Raw genomic sequence first — 16167 nt, 5'->3', positions numbered from 1 at the left:
TGAACAAAAGTACTGTTCTCCTTTATGCAAAGTGAAGTGGGTTGAAATCAAAATGTGATTTGTATGAAGTAATGACTCTTGTAATTTTTTTAAAGATTAGACTCTGCGTATTTGTTACTATACAGATGCTGTCGTCTCAATTCTCAGAGGACTGCGTGGTCTTTTTAATTGATGAAGAACCAGGCTTTGTCTTCCTGTAATTTTGAAGTGAAGTTGAGTCGCCCAACAAGAAGACTGAATCCCATTTAAATATAGGCATTAGTAGTTCTGAGACAAACATCCGGATTCACTTTACCAGCTTTCCTGCTTCCTTTGCTCCCTAAATCATAAACTTAAGTCATCTCAGAAGGACAAGGTCCACCAGTTTATGGCCTTTACGCATGCTGTTGAAAGAGCTGCTCTATACTGTTTAACACAGAATGAGTGGAAACTAGACGTGACCACAGACAACTTCTTCCAGAACCTAGACTCATTCTACCAAGAATCCATGAGAAATTCAGTAGACAAGAAGAAATTAGAACAACTCTATAACAGGTACAAAGGTAAGGAAGTTCATAATAAAAACAAATCACTTCTAAAGTTTTATGTCTTAAAATATATGTATTATAAATAATTCTGGAATTTCTGTATGAAGAATCTCCAAGATACTATTCTTTGTCTTCCTGATATTCCCCTGCAAAATCCAATTTCTTCAATTTAAGTGAAGCTATGATTTAAAAGAAACAAACAACTACCCACCAAGTCCACTGCTGTCCAGTCTAGTCCAGCTCATAGTGACCCTCTTGTTGTGAAGTGCCATCGAGTCAGTTCTGACCCATACTGGCCCTGTTGTTGTGAAGTGCTGTCAAGTCCGTTCGGACTCATAGTGACCCTCTAAAGGGTTTCTGAGGAGCCGCTAGTGAGCTTGAACCACCAACCTTGAGGTTTAAATCGACTTTGCAGTCCAGTGCATTAACCCGCAGCGCCACACCATTGACCCTCTGGGGCAGATTGAAACTGCCCCCTATGGTTAGCCAAGGCTGAAAGTCTTTACAGAAGCAGACTGCTACGTCTTTTTCCCATGGAACATCTGGTCAGTTCAAACCACCAACCTTTCAGTTAACACCAAGTGCTGTACTACTCATACTCCTAGAACTGTGATGATGTTGTTATTAAGTTCCATCAAGTCATTTCCAACTCATAACAACCCTGTACAGGGTTTCCAAGGAGAGGTTGATCAGCTTAAACTGCCGATCTTGCAGCCCAGTGCGTTGACCCTCAGCACCAAGATCATGTGTATAAATTAGGGGCAAAATGAGAAGAGAGGCATCTAAAGACTAGTGGGAATCAACTCCCACTCAAGTTCTGTGCGGTGAGTTTCATACGGTGGTCACTATTTGTAAGGAAACAGTCACTGCCTTGGGGTGTGCTACCATAGCTGAGCTGTCATATCTTAATACAGTATTTTTGTTCAAGTACATCTTAGCCTGATATATTTATGTTATGGGTGAGAAGGGAAAGAATATATCCATCCACAGAGCCCAGAAGAACTGGGTGGTTCTGACTACCATCACTGAACCTTTTGATGAAATACTCTAGAAGAATCCTGATGAAAAAGGGAGAAAGTGCAGAACAGAATTTCATACTGTTTCTGGAGCCATGGACGCAGGTCATTCCGCAGAACGATCACCTGAGATATCCTTTAAACCTTAAACCCAAAATGCCCCTGAAGTCCTCTTACAGCCCCTAACCGGTAAAGGTGGTCTGTTCTGAGCACTGTGCTCTGTTTAAGAACTGTATGAGATCAGACTAAAGATGAGCTCGGAAGCTTGGGGGGCAGTGGTGGTCAGTCATCCCTGTTACTGCAGGAGGGACACCTCAGAGAATGGCACCATGTCACTAAATTGTTAAATGGGTCTGTGTTCTGAGGTGTATGTTGTCAAGGACGGCAACAGAAAGAATAATATGACATCATGAGATGAATTCTGAAATGAGGTAAAATGTCAGCCTTCTTAAAACAGTACAGTAGTGTTTCAGCACGGAAACAGTTTCAGTTGTTGAAAACTTTGGGGAAAGCTCTTTGGAAAGAAACCTTGGCATTGGAGGTTGACAGTGGTACTTAAAATGAAGCTTTTCCTATCAAAATGTGTGCTGTAAAAATAAATGCATATATAAATATACAGAGATTCAAAGACTAAGTAAGCAGATTGTAAAATTCTGTGTCCACTGTTAAGTCTGTGCTCTACCAGGCGACGTAGCAGTAATTCAAGTGCTGACTTTTTCTTTATGTTTTAGACTTTAATTTTATGTTTTCAAAACTTTAAAAAATAAAGCCTTATTTAAGCAACTATTAACTCCCCAAAATAATTTTTTTATCTTTAAAGTCTTCTTTTTTTTTATTTCAAAAGTACTCTTTGAGTATTTTATTAATTTTAATAATTTTCTTGTTCTTGAAAATATACACAACAAAACTGTCTGTATTTTAACTTACTTGGATCTGAAATTTACATTTTGATTTTGAAAGTCTTTTATCATAGAAATATTTTCTATGATAAAAATAACACATAGGTACTTATGGTGCTGTTGTCAAATGCCGTAAAGTCAGTTCCGACACATAGCGACCCTTATAGGGTTTCTAAAGACTAGCTTGTGAGCTTGAACTGTCGACCTTGCAGTTCAAACCAACTTTACAGTCCAGTGCATTAACCTGCAGCACCACACCAGGACTCCAACAAAAAATATTTTAAAGTTTTAGTGTACTTTATGAATTTTGGGCTAAGTTTTTGAGTTAATGTTGTAAGTCACATACTCTGCAGATGCTTTAAGGCTAGTCAAGTACGTGCAGAAGTTTGTTTAAAAAAATACACAAGTGGAATTATAAATCAATGCTTTCATTTAAATTAAATTAATTAATTTTATAAATGTGATAATTTTAAATGAATATATGATATAATCATCTTAGACTCTATAATGGAGTCCTGGTGTGGTGCTGTAGGATACCGAAAGGCTGGCAGTTCAAATCCACCATCCACTCCCTGAAAACCCTAAACAGGGTTGCTGTGAGTTGTAACTGACTTGACAGCACTTAACATCAACAACAAAGACTAAAATATAAAGTTCAGAAACTGATGGTAATATAATCTGTTACTGTGTTAATGTTTGTAAATGATACTTCCCAAACTACTTTACAATACTTAGCAATATTGTATATGAAGTGAACCAAGACTGTTTATTAAGTGAGAACATTGTAGAACAATGTCTCTCATGTTCTGAATTTGTATACTGTAAGGGGCCAGGACTGAATGAGGATCAATGGTAATTTTTGATTGAGCCTTTGTTCCACAAGTCCACAGTTGAATTTGCTCTGTACCTATTGTAGGAGAGTAGACTTAGATGTTTGATTTCCTGTTCATTAATTATGTCATCAACTTTTCTTCATTAACAACATATATGTAAATAAAGTAGTATACTCAGGAGGTCCTGAATGTCTCAAACGGTTAAGTCTTGACTACTAACCTAAAGGCTGACTATTTCAACCCCTCCCCCACAAGGTGCCTCAGAAGATAAGCCTGTTGATCTGCATCCAAAAGGTCCTAACCCTGAAAATCTTAAGGACTAGTTCTACTATGCACGCATGGCGTCTCTATATCTGAGTCTGAAGCAACTCAGAGGTAGCTAACAATATCTGATACTTCAATGACCAAAGTTAAATTTTTCATGAATGAGAAGAAAAGTTGAGCACACCTGTGGTGCTGTAGGATCAGCTCTGGACTACGAACCCCAAGGTCAGCAGTCCAAACCTACCAGCTACTCCTCTGAAACCCTATACAGGGTCTCTATGAGTTGGAACAACTCAACGGCACTTAACAACACGTCTTTATTTGGAGAACATGGTAGCTCTATACAATAAGCACTGGACTGCCAACTACGAGGCTGGCGGTTTGAGCCCACCAGCCACTCTGAGGGAGAAAGATGAGGCTTTCGGCTTCTGCAAAGAGTTGTTGTTGTTAGGTACCATCAAGTCAGTTCCAACTCACAGCACTTTATGTATAACAGAACGAACCATGGCTCGGTCCCGGACATACCTCACAATTAATTGTTGCTACTCTTGAGCCCACTTCTAATATTCTCCTCCAACATCGTAACTCAAATGCATCAGTTCTTCTGTGGTATTCCTTATTCACTGTCCAACTTTTCACATGCATCTGAAGCTATTGAAAATACCATGGCTTGGGTCAGGTGCACTTTAGTCCTCAAACTGGCATGGCATCTTTACTCTTGAATAATTTTAAGAGGTCTCGTGCAGCAGATTTGCTTGAATATGCAATATGTTGTTTAATTTCTTGACTGCTGCCTCCATGAGTGTTGATGTAGGATCCAAGCAAAATGAGGTCTCTGACAATTTCAGTCTTTTCTCCATTTATCATGTTATTTACTGTTCCAGTAGTGAGAATTTTTGTTTTCTTTACACTGAGGTGCATCCTATATTGAAGGCTGTGATCTTTGATCTTCATCAGTGAATATTTTAAGTCCTCTTTACTTTCAGCAAACAAAGTTGTATCATCTGCATATCGCAAATTGTTAATGAGTCTGCAAAGATATATAGCCTCGGAAACCCTAGAGGGTCTCTATGAGTTAGAACCCACTCAGTAGCACTTAACAACAACACGAACAATCTTTATTTGAGCTAAGTAGCTATGTTTTTTTATTTGTACCTTTTAAACTAATTACACATAAACTGTATTATATAATAGGATAGGAGTATATCCAATCTGTCAGAAATTAATAACCTAATTTGGAGTCCTGGTGTGGCAGTATGGGATATAGCACTGGACCACTAGATTGGTTTGAACTTAAAGGTCAGCAGTTCAAATTCACCAGCTGCTCCTTGGAAACCCTCTCCAGGGTTGCTATGAGTTGGGACTGACTCGATGGCATTTAACAACCATTTGGTGACATCTGGTTGGGATACTTTTAATATATTTTACTATTTGATTTTCGATTTGATTAATGTGAAGTTCTTTCATTTTATTTCTAAACTGGATGTTGTTGTTGCTAAGTGCGATGGAGTCAGTTCCAAATTCTCTCAACACTGTATAGGGTTTCCGAGAGTGGCTAGTTAGCAGTCCAGTACTTATCCTACAGCGCCACACAAGGATTCTAAACTGAATGCATGCTCTAAAATGGATACAGTATGAACTGGATGTTGTCGTTGTTAAGTGCTATCGAGCCAGTTCCGACCCATAGCGACCCTGTATAGGGTTTCCGAGGGGTGACTGGTGAGCTTGAATCACTGACCTTGCAGTTCAAATGGCTTTGCAGTCTGGCGCATTAACCCACAGCGCCACACCAGGACTGCATAATCTAAATGATTCTAAAACAAAAAATGACTGTGCAGAGGCATTAGAACTAACTGATTCTTTTTAAAAAATTGTGCGATGGCATTGGAACTAGCAAATGAAATCACTTTAAAAGAAAAAAATCTTTGGCAGTATTGTGGTAAAACCTTAAAATGTTTACCATTACATTGACATTCCTAGCAATTTGCAGAGTAAACTTCTGTCAACTTGAAGTTTTATTTTTGCTTTAGGGAAGGTAAATTGTTTCATACTAATGAAGTCTTTAAGCAGTTTCAAGGACATTTTTTCCCTGAGATCCCAGAAACCTAGGTTTTAAAAATGACACTGTTTTCTGGCTATGTTATTATCTGTTATTCACTGTTTCTTTTATTGGAGTCCTGATGTAGTGCTGTAGGATGAGCACTTTGTTGTTGTTGTTGTTAAGTGCCGTCGGTAGGATGAGCACTGGACTGCTAATAACCAGGTTAGAGGTTCACACCCACCAACCACTCCTCAGAAACCCTGTGAGGGTCACTTTGAACAAACTTGACAGCATGTAACCGCAACATTTCTTTTACCTACAGTACAAAATTGTAGTTCCATTGAGCCATATATATGAAGCACTATTCCTATAACTGTGTGAAAGATTGTAATCATGCATTTTCACAATGCTTTTTCAAAATGGTTGAACTCTCTCCCCTTAACTTTAACTATAGATCCACAAGATGAAAATAAAATTGGAATTGATGGGATTCAGCAGTTTTGTGATGACTTAAGCCTGGATCCTACCAGTATCAGCGTTTTGGTCATAGCATGGAAGTTCAGGGCAGCTACTCAGTGTGAATTTAGCAAAAAGGAATTTGTAGATGGCATGACAGAGCTTGGGTAAGTTCTTCTCAGTTTTCATTTTCTTTTTCAGACATGTTTGACATTAATTGCTTTTTAAACTCTGTAAGTACTAATCTGGTATGTATTTTCTTTGTGTATCGGATACATTTCGTGTGCATCCACGCTGTTTAAGATTTGAGTTTTCCTTTTAAATTCCAATTTAAACTTAATTCAGTTTTTTTTTTATCTTTTTACATTTGTAACTCATTTTTTATAAAAAAAAATTTCTTTCAAGTTTTTAATTGCTTACATACATCAGGATTTTAAAAAATTGCTAGTTTTCAGTTATTCAATTTATTTCATAATACTGTGCATATTTCATAATATATTTCATATTTCATAATCGCTATTTCATAATAGCGATACAGTGTGTCACTACTTAAACATTAATGTCATTTTGTTTTCTGCTGGTAACACTATTCTATTTTACATATTGTTGCTGTTGTTAGGTGCCATTGAGTTGGTTCTGACTCTTAGCCTTCCTGTGTACACCAGAACACAACACTGTCCAGTCTTGAGTCATAAAAATCATCTTTTCCATGTCAGAGCCCCATTGGTGCAGCCCCTGGTTCAGTCCATCTTGTTGCAGGTCTTCATCCTGGTTTGTTGACCTTCTCCTTTACCAAGCACAATGTCTTTCTCAAAGGACTGAGGTTCCTCCTGACCACATGTCTCACCCTCCTCACTTCTAAGGGACATTTGGACTTTATCTTCCAGGACAGACTTGTTCATTCTTTCAGCAGTCCATGGGATGCTCAGTACTCTTCCCAACACCGTAATTCAGAGTCATCAGTTTTCCTTATTCATTGTCCAGCTTTCCCATGCAGAAGAGATGGTAGAAAATAGTATTGTGGCTTGAGTCAGGCACACCTGAGTCTCCTAAGTTACAGCTATACTTTTTAAACACTTCTCTCTTTTGCAGCCAACATCTCCATTGCGATGGGTTTTTTTGTTTGTTTGTCACGATGTTGTGGATTGGTCCAGTTGTGAGAATTTTTATTTTCTTTATGTGTAGTCTGTACAGAAGACTGTAGTTCTTGATTGTCATCAGTAAAGCTGGGTCATCTGCATATCACAGGTTATTCATGAGTCTCCCTCCAATCCTGATGCTTTGTCTTATTCATGTAGTGCCTCTTCTCAGAGTGTTTGCTCATCATACAGCTGGGACACGTACCTCTCCTAAGTTCAAACTACACAGTGTCCCCTTATTCTGTCTGAATGCCTGCCTCTTGTCAATGTTTGGAATCTTCTGGAGCACGGCTAAGTGTTCTATAATTCCCATTCTTCGTAATGCTGTCTGTATTCTGTTATGATTGATGTTATTAAGTGCCATTGATTCAGTTCCGACCCATAGTGACCCTGTATAGGGTTTCCAAGGAGCAACTGGTGAGCTTGAACTGCCGACCTTGTGGTTCAAACCGACTTTGTAGTCCAGCGCATTAATCCACAGCGCCATATAGCCACAAAACATAGATAAACATCTTTCTGTTTTTCTGTGCTTTCAGCCAAGATCCATCTAGCACTAGAAATTCGAGCTGGACTCCAAAAGAGGGCCATTTCCACAATCTGAATTTGTTGAATTTCTGCATCAGTTTCTTACTGATGTGTTGCTATAACGGTTTTCTAATTACCTTCAGCCAGATTGTACTTGTGTGTGATATTAACGATGGATACTTTACACATCTGTTAGATCCTCTTTCTTTGGAATAGACGTGGATCTCTTCTGGTCAGAAGGCCAGGTAGCTGTCTTCCAAATTTCTTGCCATAGGCAAGTGACTGCTTCCAGTGTTGCATCTGATTGTTGAAACGTTTCAATATACCAATGATTCCTGGAGCCTTCTTTTCACCCATGTCTTCAGTGCAACTTGGACTTCTTCCTTCAGCCCCTTCAGTTCTTTATCAGATGCTACCTTCTGATATAGGAGCTCTGGTAGCGTAGTGGTTACGAATCAGGCTGCAAACCTTAAGGTCAGCAGTTCAAAACTATCAGCTGTTCCGTGGGAGAAAGATGAGGCTTTCTACTCCCGTAAAGATTTACATCCTTGGAAACCCTGTACAGGGTCGCTACCAGTCGGAACTGACTCCACGGCACATAACAACAACAACAACAACCTTCTGATATAATTAAATGTTGACAAGTTCTTTTTGTACAGTAACACTGTCTTCTTTTTTTCTTTCATTCCTTCTGTCTTTTGAGGGCTTCCTGCATGGTGTTGTTTGTTGGTAAGTGCTGTTGAGTCTGTTCCAACTCAAAGCGACAATGTATAGGGTTTTCAAGGAGCAGCTGCCAACCTTAAGGTTCAAACCGACCTTGTGGTCCAGCACAACATTCCACAGCACCACACCAGGAATCCCTGGAATCCTTCAGTAATTCAATGTGAGGCTTAAGTTTTTCCTTCTGTTCTTTTAGCTTGAGAAATGCTAAACATGCTTATTTATCCCTTTTGGTTTGATAATCCCAGGTTTCTGCACACATTTCATTATAATATGTTTCTTTGTCTTCTAGAGACACTATTTGATTATCTTCTGTTTGCTTTAGCTACTCTGCATTCAGGAGCAAGTTCATACTTCAGGTCTTGTAAGGTTGTTTTAATTTCCTCAGCTTCAGCTTGTATATGAACTTTTGATGGTCTGTTCCATAGTCTGCTTCAGGTCTTATTCTGACGATAATACTGAGCATCTCCATTGTCCCTTTCTGCAGATATAGACATTCCTGTGTTTGCCATCTAAGGGGCTCTGGTAGTGTAGTGGTTACAAATGAGGCTGCTAACCTCAAGGTCAGCAGTTCAAAACTACCAGTTGTTCCATGGGAGAAAGATGAGGCTTTCTGCTTCTATAAAGATGTACAGAGCCTCAGAAACTCTATGTCGCTGTGAGTCGGAACCAGCTCCACGGCACACCACCACCACCACCACCAATTATTTCAGTATTGAAAACTTGAATAGTTTATTCTTCTTAGCTGTTGAAAGGAGCTTAAAAACCTTAATATAAATGTGTTTTTAAAACACACACTTACATGCTGGTGGCCAGGAGGCAGACTTGCAGAATGTGTCCTTTGGTTGTTTAAATCATTATAAATTCCTGAGTGTTTCTGTGTACATCACCCCCCCCCCCAAAAGAAAAAGAGGAAATGGAAGCAAATGCTGTTGATGATGCATGGAGGGAATTCTAATCATTGCAATGAAACGAAATCCAATAGGATGAATGTAAAGCTGATATTCTCCCATGTAAACTATCACTCAGTTCACAATTTAAAAAAAAGGTAATCCCCCTCAAAAACCATGCTCTTACAGCAACCAAGAGGAGAGAAAAAATATAGCATTTGTTTCTTTCTACTGTGGAGTCCTGGTGTGGTGCTGTGGACTAATGCGCCAGGACTGCAAAGCCATTTGAACTGCAAAGTCAGCGGTTCAAGCTCACCAGGTGCTTCTCAGAAACCCTATACAGGGTCATTATGGGTTGAAACCCACTCAGTGGCTCTTTACAACAACTAAAGTAATGAATCTGTTGTATTCATCACTATCTGCAGGTGGTTTCTGGGTTGCAACATTGAACGATGTTCCTCCTTGCCCGTTACTGTTAGGTAAATTTGCCCTCACTTTGAAATGATTGGACCAATTCAGCTTGCCACAAAGTCTTTGTCAGACCAACATCACTTGCTGCACAGGGGGCTTTCCAATCATTGAAAGAGCTTTGAGCCTTTCCTTGTACTATAATAAGGATAAATAAGACCATAGGCTCCTGCTTCAACCTCACGTACTGAGTCTTAGAGACACATTTAGGAACAGCTGTCATTCAGACCCAGAACTAACTACACCTAAAAGATGAACTCTGCAACACGTTACTTCTGGTACTGTCTGACCACATTCCTGTTCACTGTAGGAAAGCCAACAGAAGACATCAGTGTGATGCTGTTGGACCATTTAGCATACTTCGTGCCCCTCGCACATAGGAAGAGCCTGAAGAATGTAGTGGGGTTCCTATTAGACTGCTAACTGAAAGGTCAGCAGTTCAGAGCACCTCCACTGCCTTGGAGGAAGCCGTGGCAGTCTGCCTCTATAGAGATCTGCAGACTTGGAGACACTGGGGAGCGGTTCTCTGTCCTGTAAGCTGACTCCGGGTCGAAGTGGACTCACTGGCACTGGGTCTGGGTTTAGAAGTGAGGAAAGCCTGAGTGAACCCTAGCGTTCGAGTAAAACATTTAGAATTGAAAGCCCACGTTAACAAAGGCCCCTATTGCTTATTGTAATAGTTACTGTCCCATTATTCAAATCTCCTTTAAGTGAGAAATTTGGAAAATCAGTGAATTATAGAAACACCTATTAGCACTTGTTATGTATAAGTGTTGCATGAGAGAATGAGAGCGTTCTTTTAAGTTCTTGACCACTGTCTTACTAAATGCCGTAACTTAAAAGTATTTTAAGGATTTGGGGTATCAGTTTTGTTTTTTTAAAACATATTATATAATTTCATACCCTCTTACATAAAAATAGGCAGAATGTAATCTAAGGTTGTAAATTCAGGAGCCCTGGTGGCGCTGTAGGACAAGAACTGGACTGCTCACCGCAAGGTTGGCTGTTCAAGGCCATCAGCCGCACCAAAGGAGAAAGATGAGGCCCTCTGCTTCTTTAAAGATTCACAGCCTTGGAGACCCTACACAGGGTCATTAGGAGTCGGAACCAACTCCTTGGTAGTGAGATAGATATGCCCTGCATCTTACAGAGAAGTTCAAGGTGAAAGGATTTTGTAACTAGGAAACCCACCCCAGTGTTGTAGTCAGTTTCAACTCCTAGTGACCGTACAGGACACAGCGGACCTGCCCCAGAGAGCTTCCCAGACTGTAGATCGTTACAGAAACAGATTGCCACATCCTTCAACCATGGATGGCCGACAAGTTCATATTGCCAAGCTTCCAGTTAGCAACCAAGCACTCTAACTGCTGTGCCACTAGGGTTCCTATAAATATGAGAGTGTGGTACTAAATCAAAGAGTCCCGATGTAGTGCTGTACTGCTATGTGGTTAACAAGATTGGTGGTTCAAATCCACCAGCTGCTCTTGGAGACCCTATAGAGGGGTCACTATGAGTTACTCAACAACAGCATAGTCAGTCAGAGCATTCGTTAATGTTTTACTGTCTGGTCATGTCGGTGTTCTTACTTCTAGTGGAAATAGCACGAACTGTTAAAAATATTGTCGCTTTTGTGTTGGCTCGATTTTCCCCATACTGTCATCTGGCTGTGTACTCTCGACTGTGATTAATTAGCTTGCCTGCCGTTTACAGCTATTCCTACATCCCTTCATTAAGGGCTTGAGAATTCTTAAAGTAAGTGAACTTTCTGAGCATGTGTTTAGGAATGGTGCACCAAGTAATTTAGACCAATGTGTGGTCCACAGATGACAGGTAGAAATGGGACACACATTTAAATAAACAGCATTAGAGGGTTAACAAGATAGTGGGGAATGGTGAACTCAAGTTCCTAGACATTGTGAATCGAACATCTGGGATTGCTTTTACTTTGAAAGCATTTTCCACGCTTTTGACAGTCTTTTGTTGGAGGAGGAATAAAAACTGGAGACCAGAGGAGGGGGCCAAAAACTGGAGATCAGGACCTGCCAGCAATAGAGGCCTGGGAAACGTCCTTAAACTTGAGTGTGAAATCTGAAGGCCTTTCAAGGTTCAGGGTAAACTCACAGGGACTGTTCCCAGCTCAGTATCAATACCTGAAACTGAAATTAGGTAATTTCAGATTGCCAGTGCCCACAGGTGTCTGACAAAAGTAAATAAAAATGCTATTTATGTGCTTGCTTTGGCAGTGCATATAATAAAAATGGTATTTGGAAAGAAAAAGTGCCCTGTGTGGTCTACAAACTGTTCTTCAAATACCGTGCCCAGCACAGAACCAGAAGCAAACAGGCATATGAGGCAATAGAGTTATATTTACAAGAGTCAACAGAAAAAACACAGCCACACAATAGAAACAGGCTCACTAGGGCTCCATGAAATCAAAGGTTTTCACTTTAAAAAAACTTAGCTCACTTTATTCAGGAGATTAAAACATTTCCAGAGAACATCACATGATTTAAGAAATCACTCAGTAGCAGAAGTAGAAACAATAAAATGGACGGTCTTGCAACCAATGAACAAAGTAGAAGGACTTACACGACCAATTTCAAGACTTTTTGAAAGCTAGAATATTTGAGACCATGTAGGTTATGGGCAGATAAATAGATCTATGGAACACAATAGAGAATCCAGAAATTGACTCAAGCACGGGAAATTAGAAAATATTTTTTTATTGAATGACAAGGAAATGCTACATCCCAAAACTTAATAGTATTCAGCTTTTCAAACGCATCTTTGAGAATGAAGGAAAGGCTGAAAATCCATAAGCTAATAGGCATATATCTTAGTAGAAAAAGAACCATAAATTAAACTTAGAAGAATGCAGGAGAAATGATCATTTTGAAGCACTAATTTAATGAAATACAAAGTAGTTGATAGAAAGGATCGATGAAAGTTTGTTATTTGAAGACTTACAAAAATAATAACAAATCAATAGGAAATGAAAAGGGACCATCACACTAGACCTTACAGACATTAAAACGATAAATATTATCAATGACTTTGTACCAATAAATTTGACAGCTTATAGGAAATAGAGAAATTCTTTTAAAAACAAAACTTAACAAAAAATAATTATAAAGAAAAGAATAAATAGTTCTATAATTCTTAAGGAAGCTGAACCCATAATGTTAAAACTCCCGGTTTGGATGGCTTCACTGGCAAATGCTACCAAACTTTTAATGGCAACAACAGGAAACCCCACTAATTTTACCAACCCTCTTTCAGAGAACAGCAAAGAGAAACCCCTCCCCACTTAATTTTGGAGGCAGCTCAGTCATGCTAACAAATGTCTGGAGGGCATGTTGAGGATGGAAACGGAGAGCCCACTCTCAGTTAGAGGAGTCAGGGATGTGTAAGGTACAAAAACCCTCAACAGTTCAGATCACTAGCAAACTGATTTCAGCCTAAGAAACAACCACCAAACAATTTAGAATGTCTTATGATAAAGTTTGTTATAGTTCACTGATGCGGAGGTGGTTTAACTTTACAAAATCAATCCGTTTAATTTACCATGTTAACAAGAGGAGAGGGAACAATTTCAGTCATCTCAGTTACTGTGTAACAGAGTTGGTTGATAAAATTCAATAGTCACTCTTACTAAAAAAGAGAGAGAACGCATTGCAAACTAAGAAGCAAAGGGGTTATCTTTAATTTGACATCACCCCTTCCCCCCCAAAAACTACATCAAACATACCTAATTGGCATCATCAAGCACTCTCCCTTTGGACAGGCAACAAAACCTGAATGCCTACTTTTATTCAACATTGAACAGGAAGTCTTAGCTACTCCAATCTCCAGATAAAATATTTGAATATGTAAGTGAGTTTAATCAGACGGCAGGATTAAAAAAAGCTATTCTATTTCAGAATACTAGCCACAAAGCAAAATGAATTTTTAAAATACATACCACCTTCAATAATATAAAAAATAAATAAGAAAGCATAATTAGAGATGTGTGGTACCTCCAAACAGAAGATAATAAGTCATTGACAGGAGAGAAAACCTGAGTCAGGGGAGAAATAGAACTCACTTGTGAAAGACTCAGTATTTTGTCCCTAAATTTGTCTGTACCGTTAATGCCATTTTATTCATAATCCTAAGAGGTTTATGTATGTAATTTGACAGGCTAAATTGAAATCTATGTGAAAAATGTACAGTCAAGGAAAACCAAAAATTGAAGAAAAAGAACAAGGTAGGAAGATTTGTTCTATCAGGTAATCAGAACTTTGAAACTCTAGTAATTAAGACTGCCTGGTATTGAGTACAATAGTAGATTCTGGAACAGATGAAGAACCCTGAAACAAATCTACAGATATTTAATGTAGGACAAAAATAGCCCTTTTAGAGAAGTGAAGAAAGGACATTTTAGTAAATGTTCCCAGGAGAATGACTGCTCATAGGGGGGAAAAGTGTGATTCCTACCTCACACCATGTATCAATTTTAAGTAGGTTATGGATCTGAATGTGAACAGCAGCCACTAAAAAGAAAGAAATATCTCTAGAAGAAACTTTAGGAGAATACCTTTCTGACCTTAAAATAACAACAAAAAAATAATGATAAAGGAAAAGAATGTACATTGTTTCTAGCTTACTATACAAGAAACAAGAACCTGTTATCATCCGAAAGAAGACAGTGAGAAGACAGCCCATATTCCGAATAAGACACTTTAAAACCACGTAACTGACGGTGGGCTTGGCTCACTAACACATAAAGAATGCCAACCAAGCACTAAGAAAAAGATGACCTCATTGAAAAGTGGACAAAAGAATTGAATCAGCGCTTCACAAAAGCATGTCTAACTGACCAATGAATCGAAAAGTAGGTGCTCCTTCCAACTCCTCGGTGAAGTATGTTACACAACACAACAAAGCCTCCAGAATGGCTAAACAAAGAACGACAACTCTGACCTACTGTTGGTGGGTGTGTAGCTTTGTGGAATCACTTTGGGAAACTGTTTACACATGGTTTGCTTGTTTTTTAGTTGAAGGCACATGCTACTTGTGACCCAGAAATTCCACTCTAACCTACATGGCATTCATATGTGCACCCAAATATATGTACAGAAACAGTGTTAGCAATGCTACTTGTAACCAAAAAACTACTAAGCCCAAAAGGGCAGTGTTGGAGTTGTCCAGCACCTGAGGTCACATTCTCACACACAGCTGGCCTTCTTGGGAATCCATTGACAGTAACATCGTCACATCCCCTTCAGTTCATGAGTTGGTAGACGTGCCCTTGCCCTTGGAGCTTATGATCTGAGAACACATCATAACACAGGATTTCTGAAACAACCTCTGGAGAGAAGGTGCTGCCATAAATCAGCTCTTTCACTGAGATCACAAACTACCTCCCACAGGAGATGAAACCTGTCTCTTGTATGTATCTTCATCTTGAACTTCCTCCTCCCACTGAGTGTGTGTGACGTCACTAGTTCTCAGATCTGTTGACAGCCCGTGAGCAATGCTCAGATGCTCCTGTTTGTGGGATGTTCCTGCCATCTCTAGTAGGTGCTCAGATTCCAGGACTACGAGACTATGTAAATTATGAAACACAAGTATAATAGAATTCTATATGGCAGTGAAAAACGAGCTCTGGTAGTATAGTGGTTACAGGTTGGGCTGCTAGCCTCAAGGTCAGCAGTTCGAAACTATCAGCTGTTCCGCGGGAGAAAAATGAGGCTTTCTGCTCCCATAAAGATTTATAGCCTCAGAAACCCCGTGCAAGGTCCTTGTGAGTCGGAACCGACGCCAAATAACCACCATATGGCAGTGAAAAGGAGCTAACTACTGCTATATACACTAAACGTTAGTGTTGTTACGTGCCTTTGAGTCGGTTCTAACTCACAGCGACCCTGTAAAGGGTTTCCAAGGAGCAGCTGGTGAGTTCAAACCCCCGACCTTGCAGTCTAGTGCTGCCACACCAGGACGCCAACTGAATATAGTACAGGCTGAAAAAGTCAGACACAAAGTGGTCCAACTGTTAACTTTTTGTACATTTCAAAAATCGGGGAAACTGACTTGCACTATAAGGAATGCTTATTTCCGTGATAAAAATATAAAGAAGAATAAGTAAGTAGTTATCATAAAAATCAGATTAGTCAAATTTCTCCTCGTGGAAAGGAGGGGATTATGATGGGAAAAGGGCAGATAGGCTGCTTCTGAGGGGCCGGTTGTATTGTTTCTCCAGGTGGATGGTGGTCACCGTAGGGTGTGATTTATGCTTTTCTGTATATGTTTGTCAGGCGTGTTTATGTGTGTGTATATTATGTATGTGTATGTATTTGTCAGGCGTGTTTATGTGTGTGTATATTATGTATGTGTATGTATTTGTCAGG

The 16167-nt window shown here is 39.4% G+C and overlaps 1 protein-coding gene across 1 annotated transcript in view; it reads left to right on the top strand.

The window, feature by feature from the left end:
- Window positions 1-331: 331 nt before the first annotated feature.
- DCUN1D2 (DCN1, defective in cullin neddylation 1, domain containing 2) overlaps window positions 332-16167 on the top strand; it is a 38274-nt gene continuing 22438 nt past the window's right edge. The window contains exons 1-2 of the mRNA XM_006851551.1: window positions 332-542; window positions 6035-6203. Of these exons, the coding sequence (XP_006851614.1) occupies window positions 368-542; window positions 6035-6203 (344 nt within the window). The 5' untranslated portion in view covers window positions 332-367. The remainder of the gene's footprint in view (window positions 543-6034; window positions 6204-16167) is intronic.

Source organism: Chrysochloris asiatica, unplaced genomic scaffold (genome assembly GCF_000296735.1).
Source record: "Chrysochloris asiatica unplaced genomic scaffold, ChrAsi1.0 scaffold00029, whole genome shotgun sequence".
Taxonomy (NCBI): Eukaryota; Metazoa; Chordata; class Mammalia; order Afrosoricida; family Chrysochloridae; genus Chrysochloris; species Chrysochloris asiatica.
The sequence above is the reverse complement of the archived record's forward strand: the minus strand, read 5'-3'. Positions and strand labels throughout refer to the sequence as shown.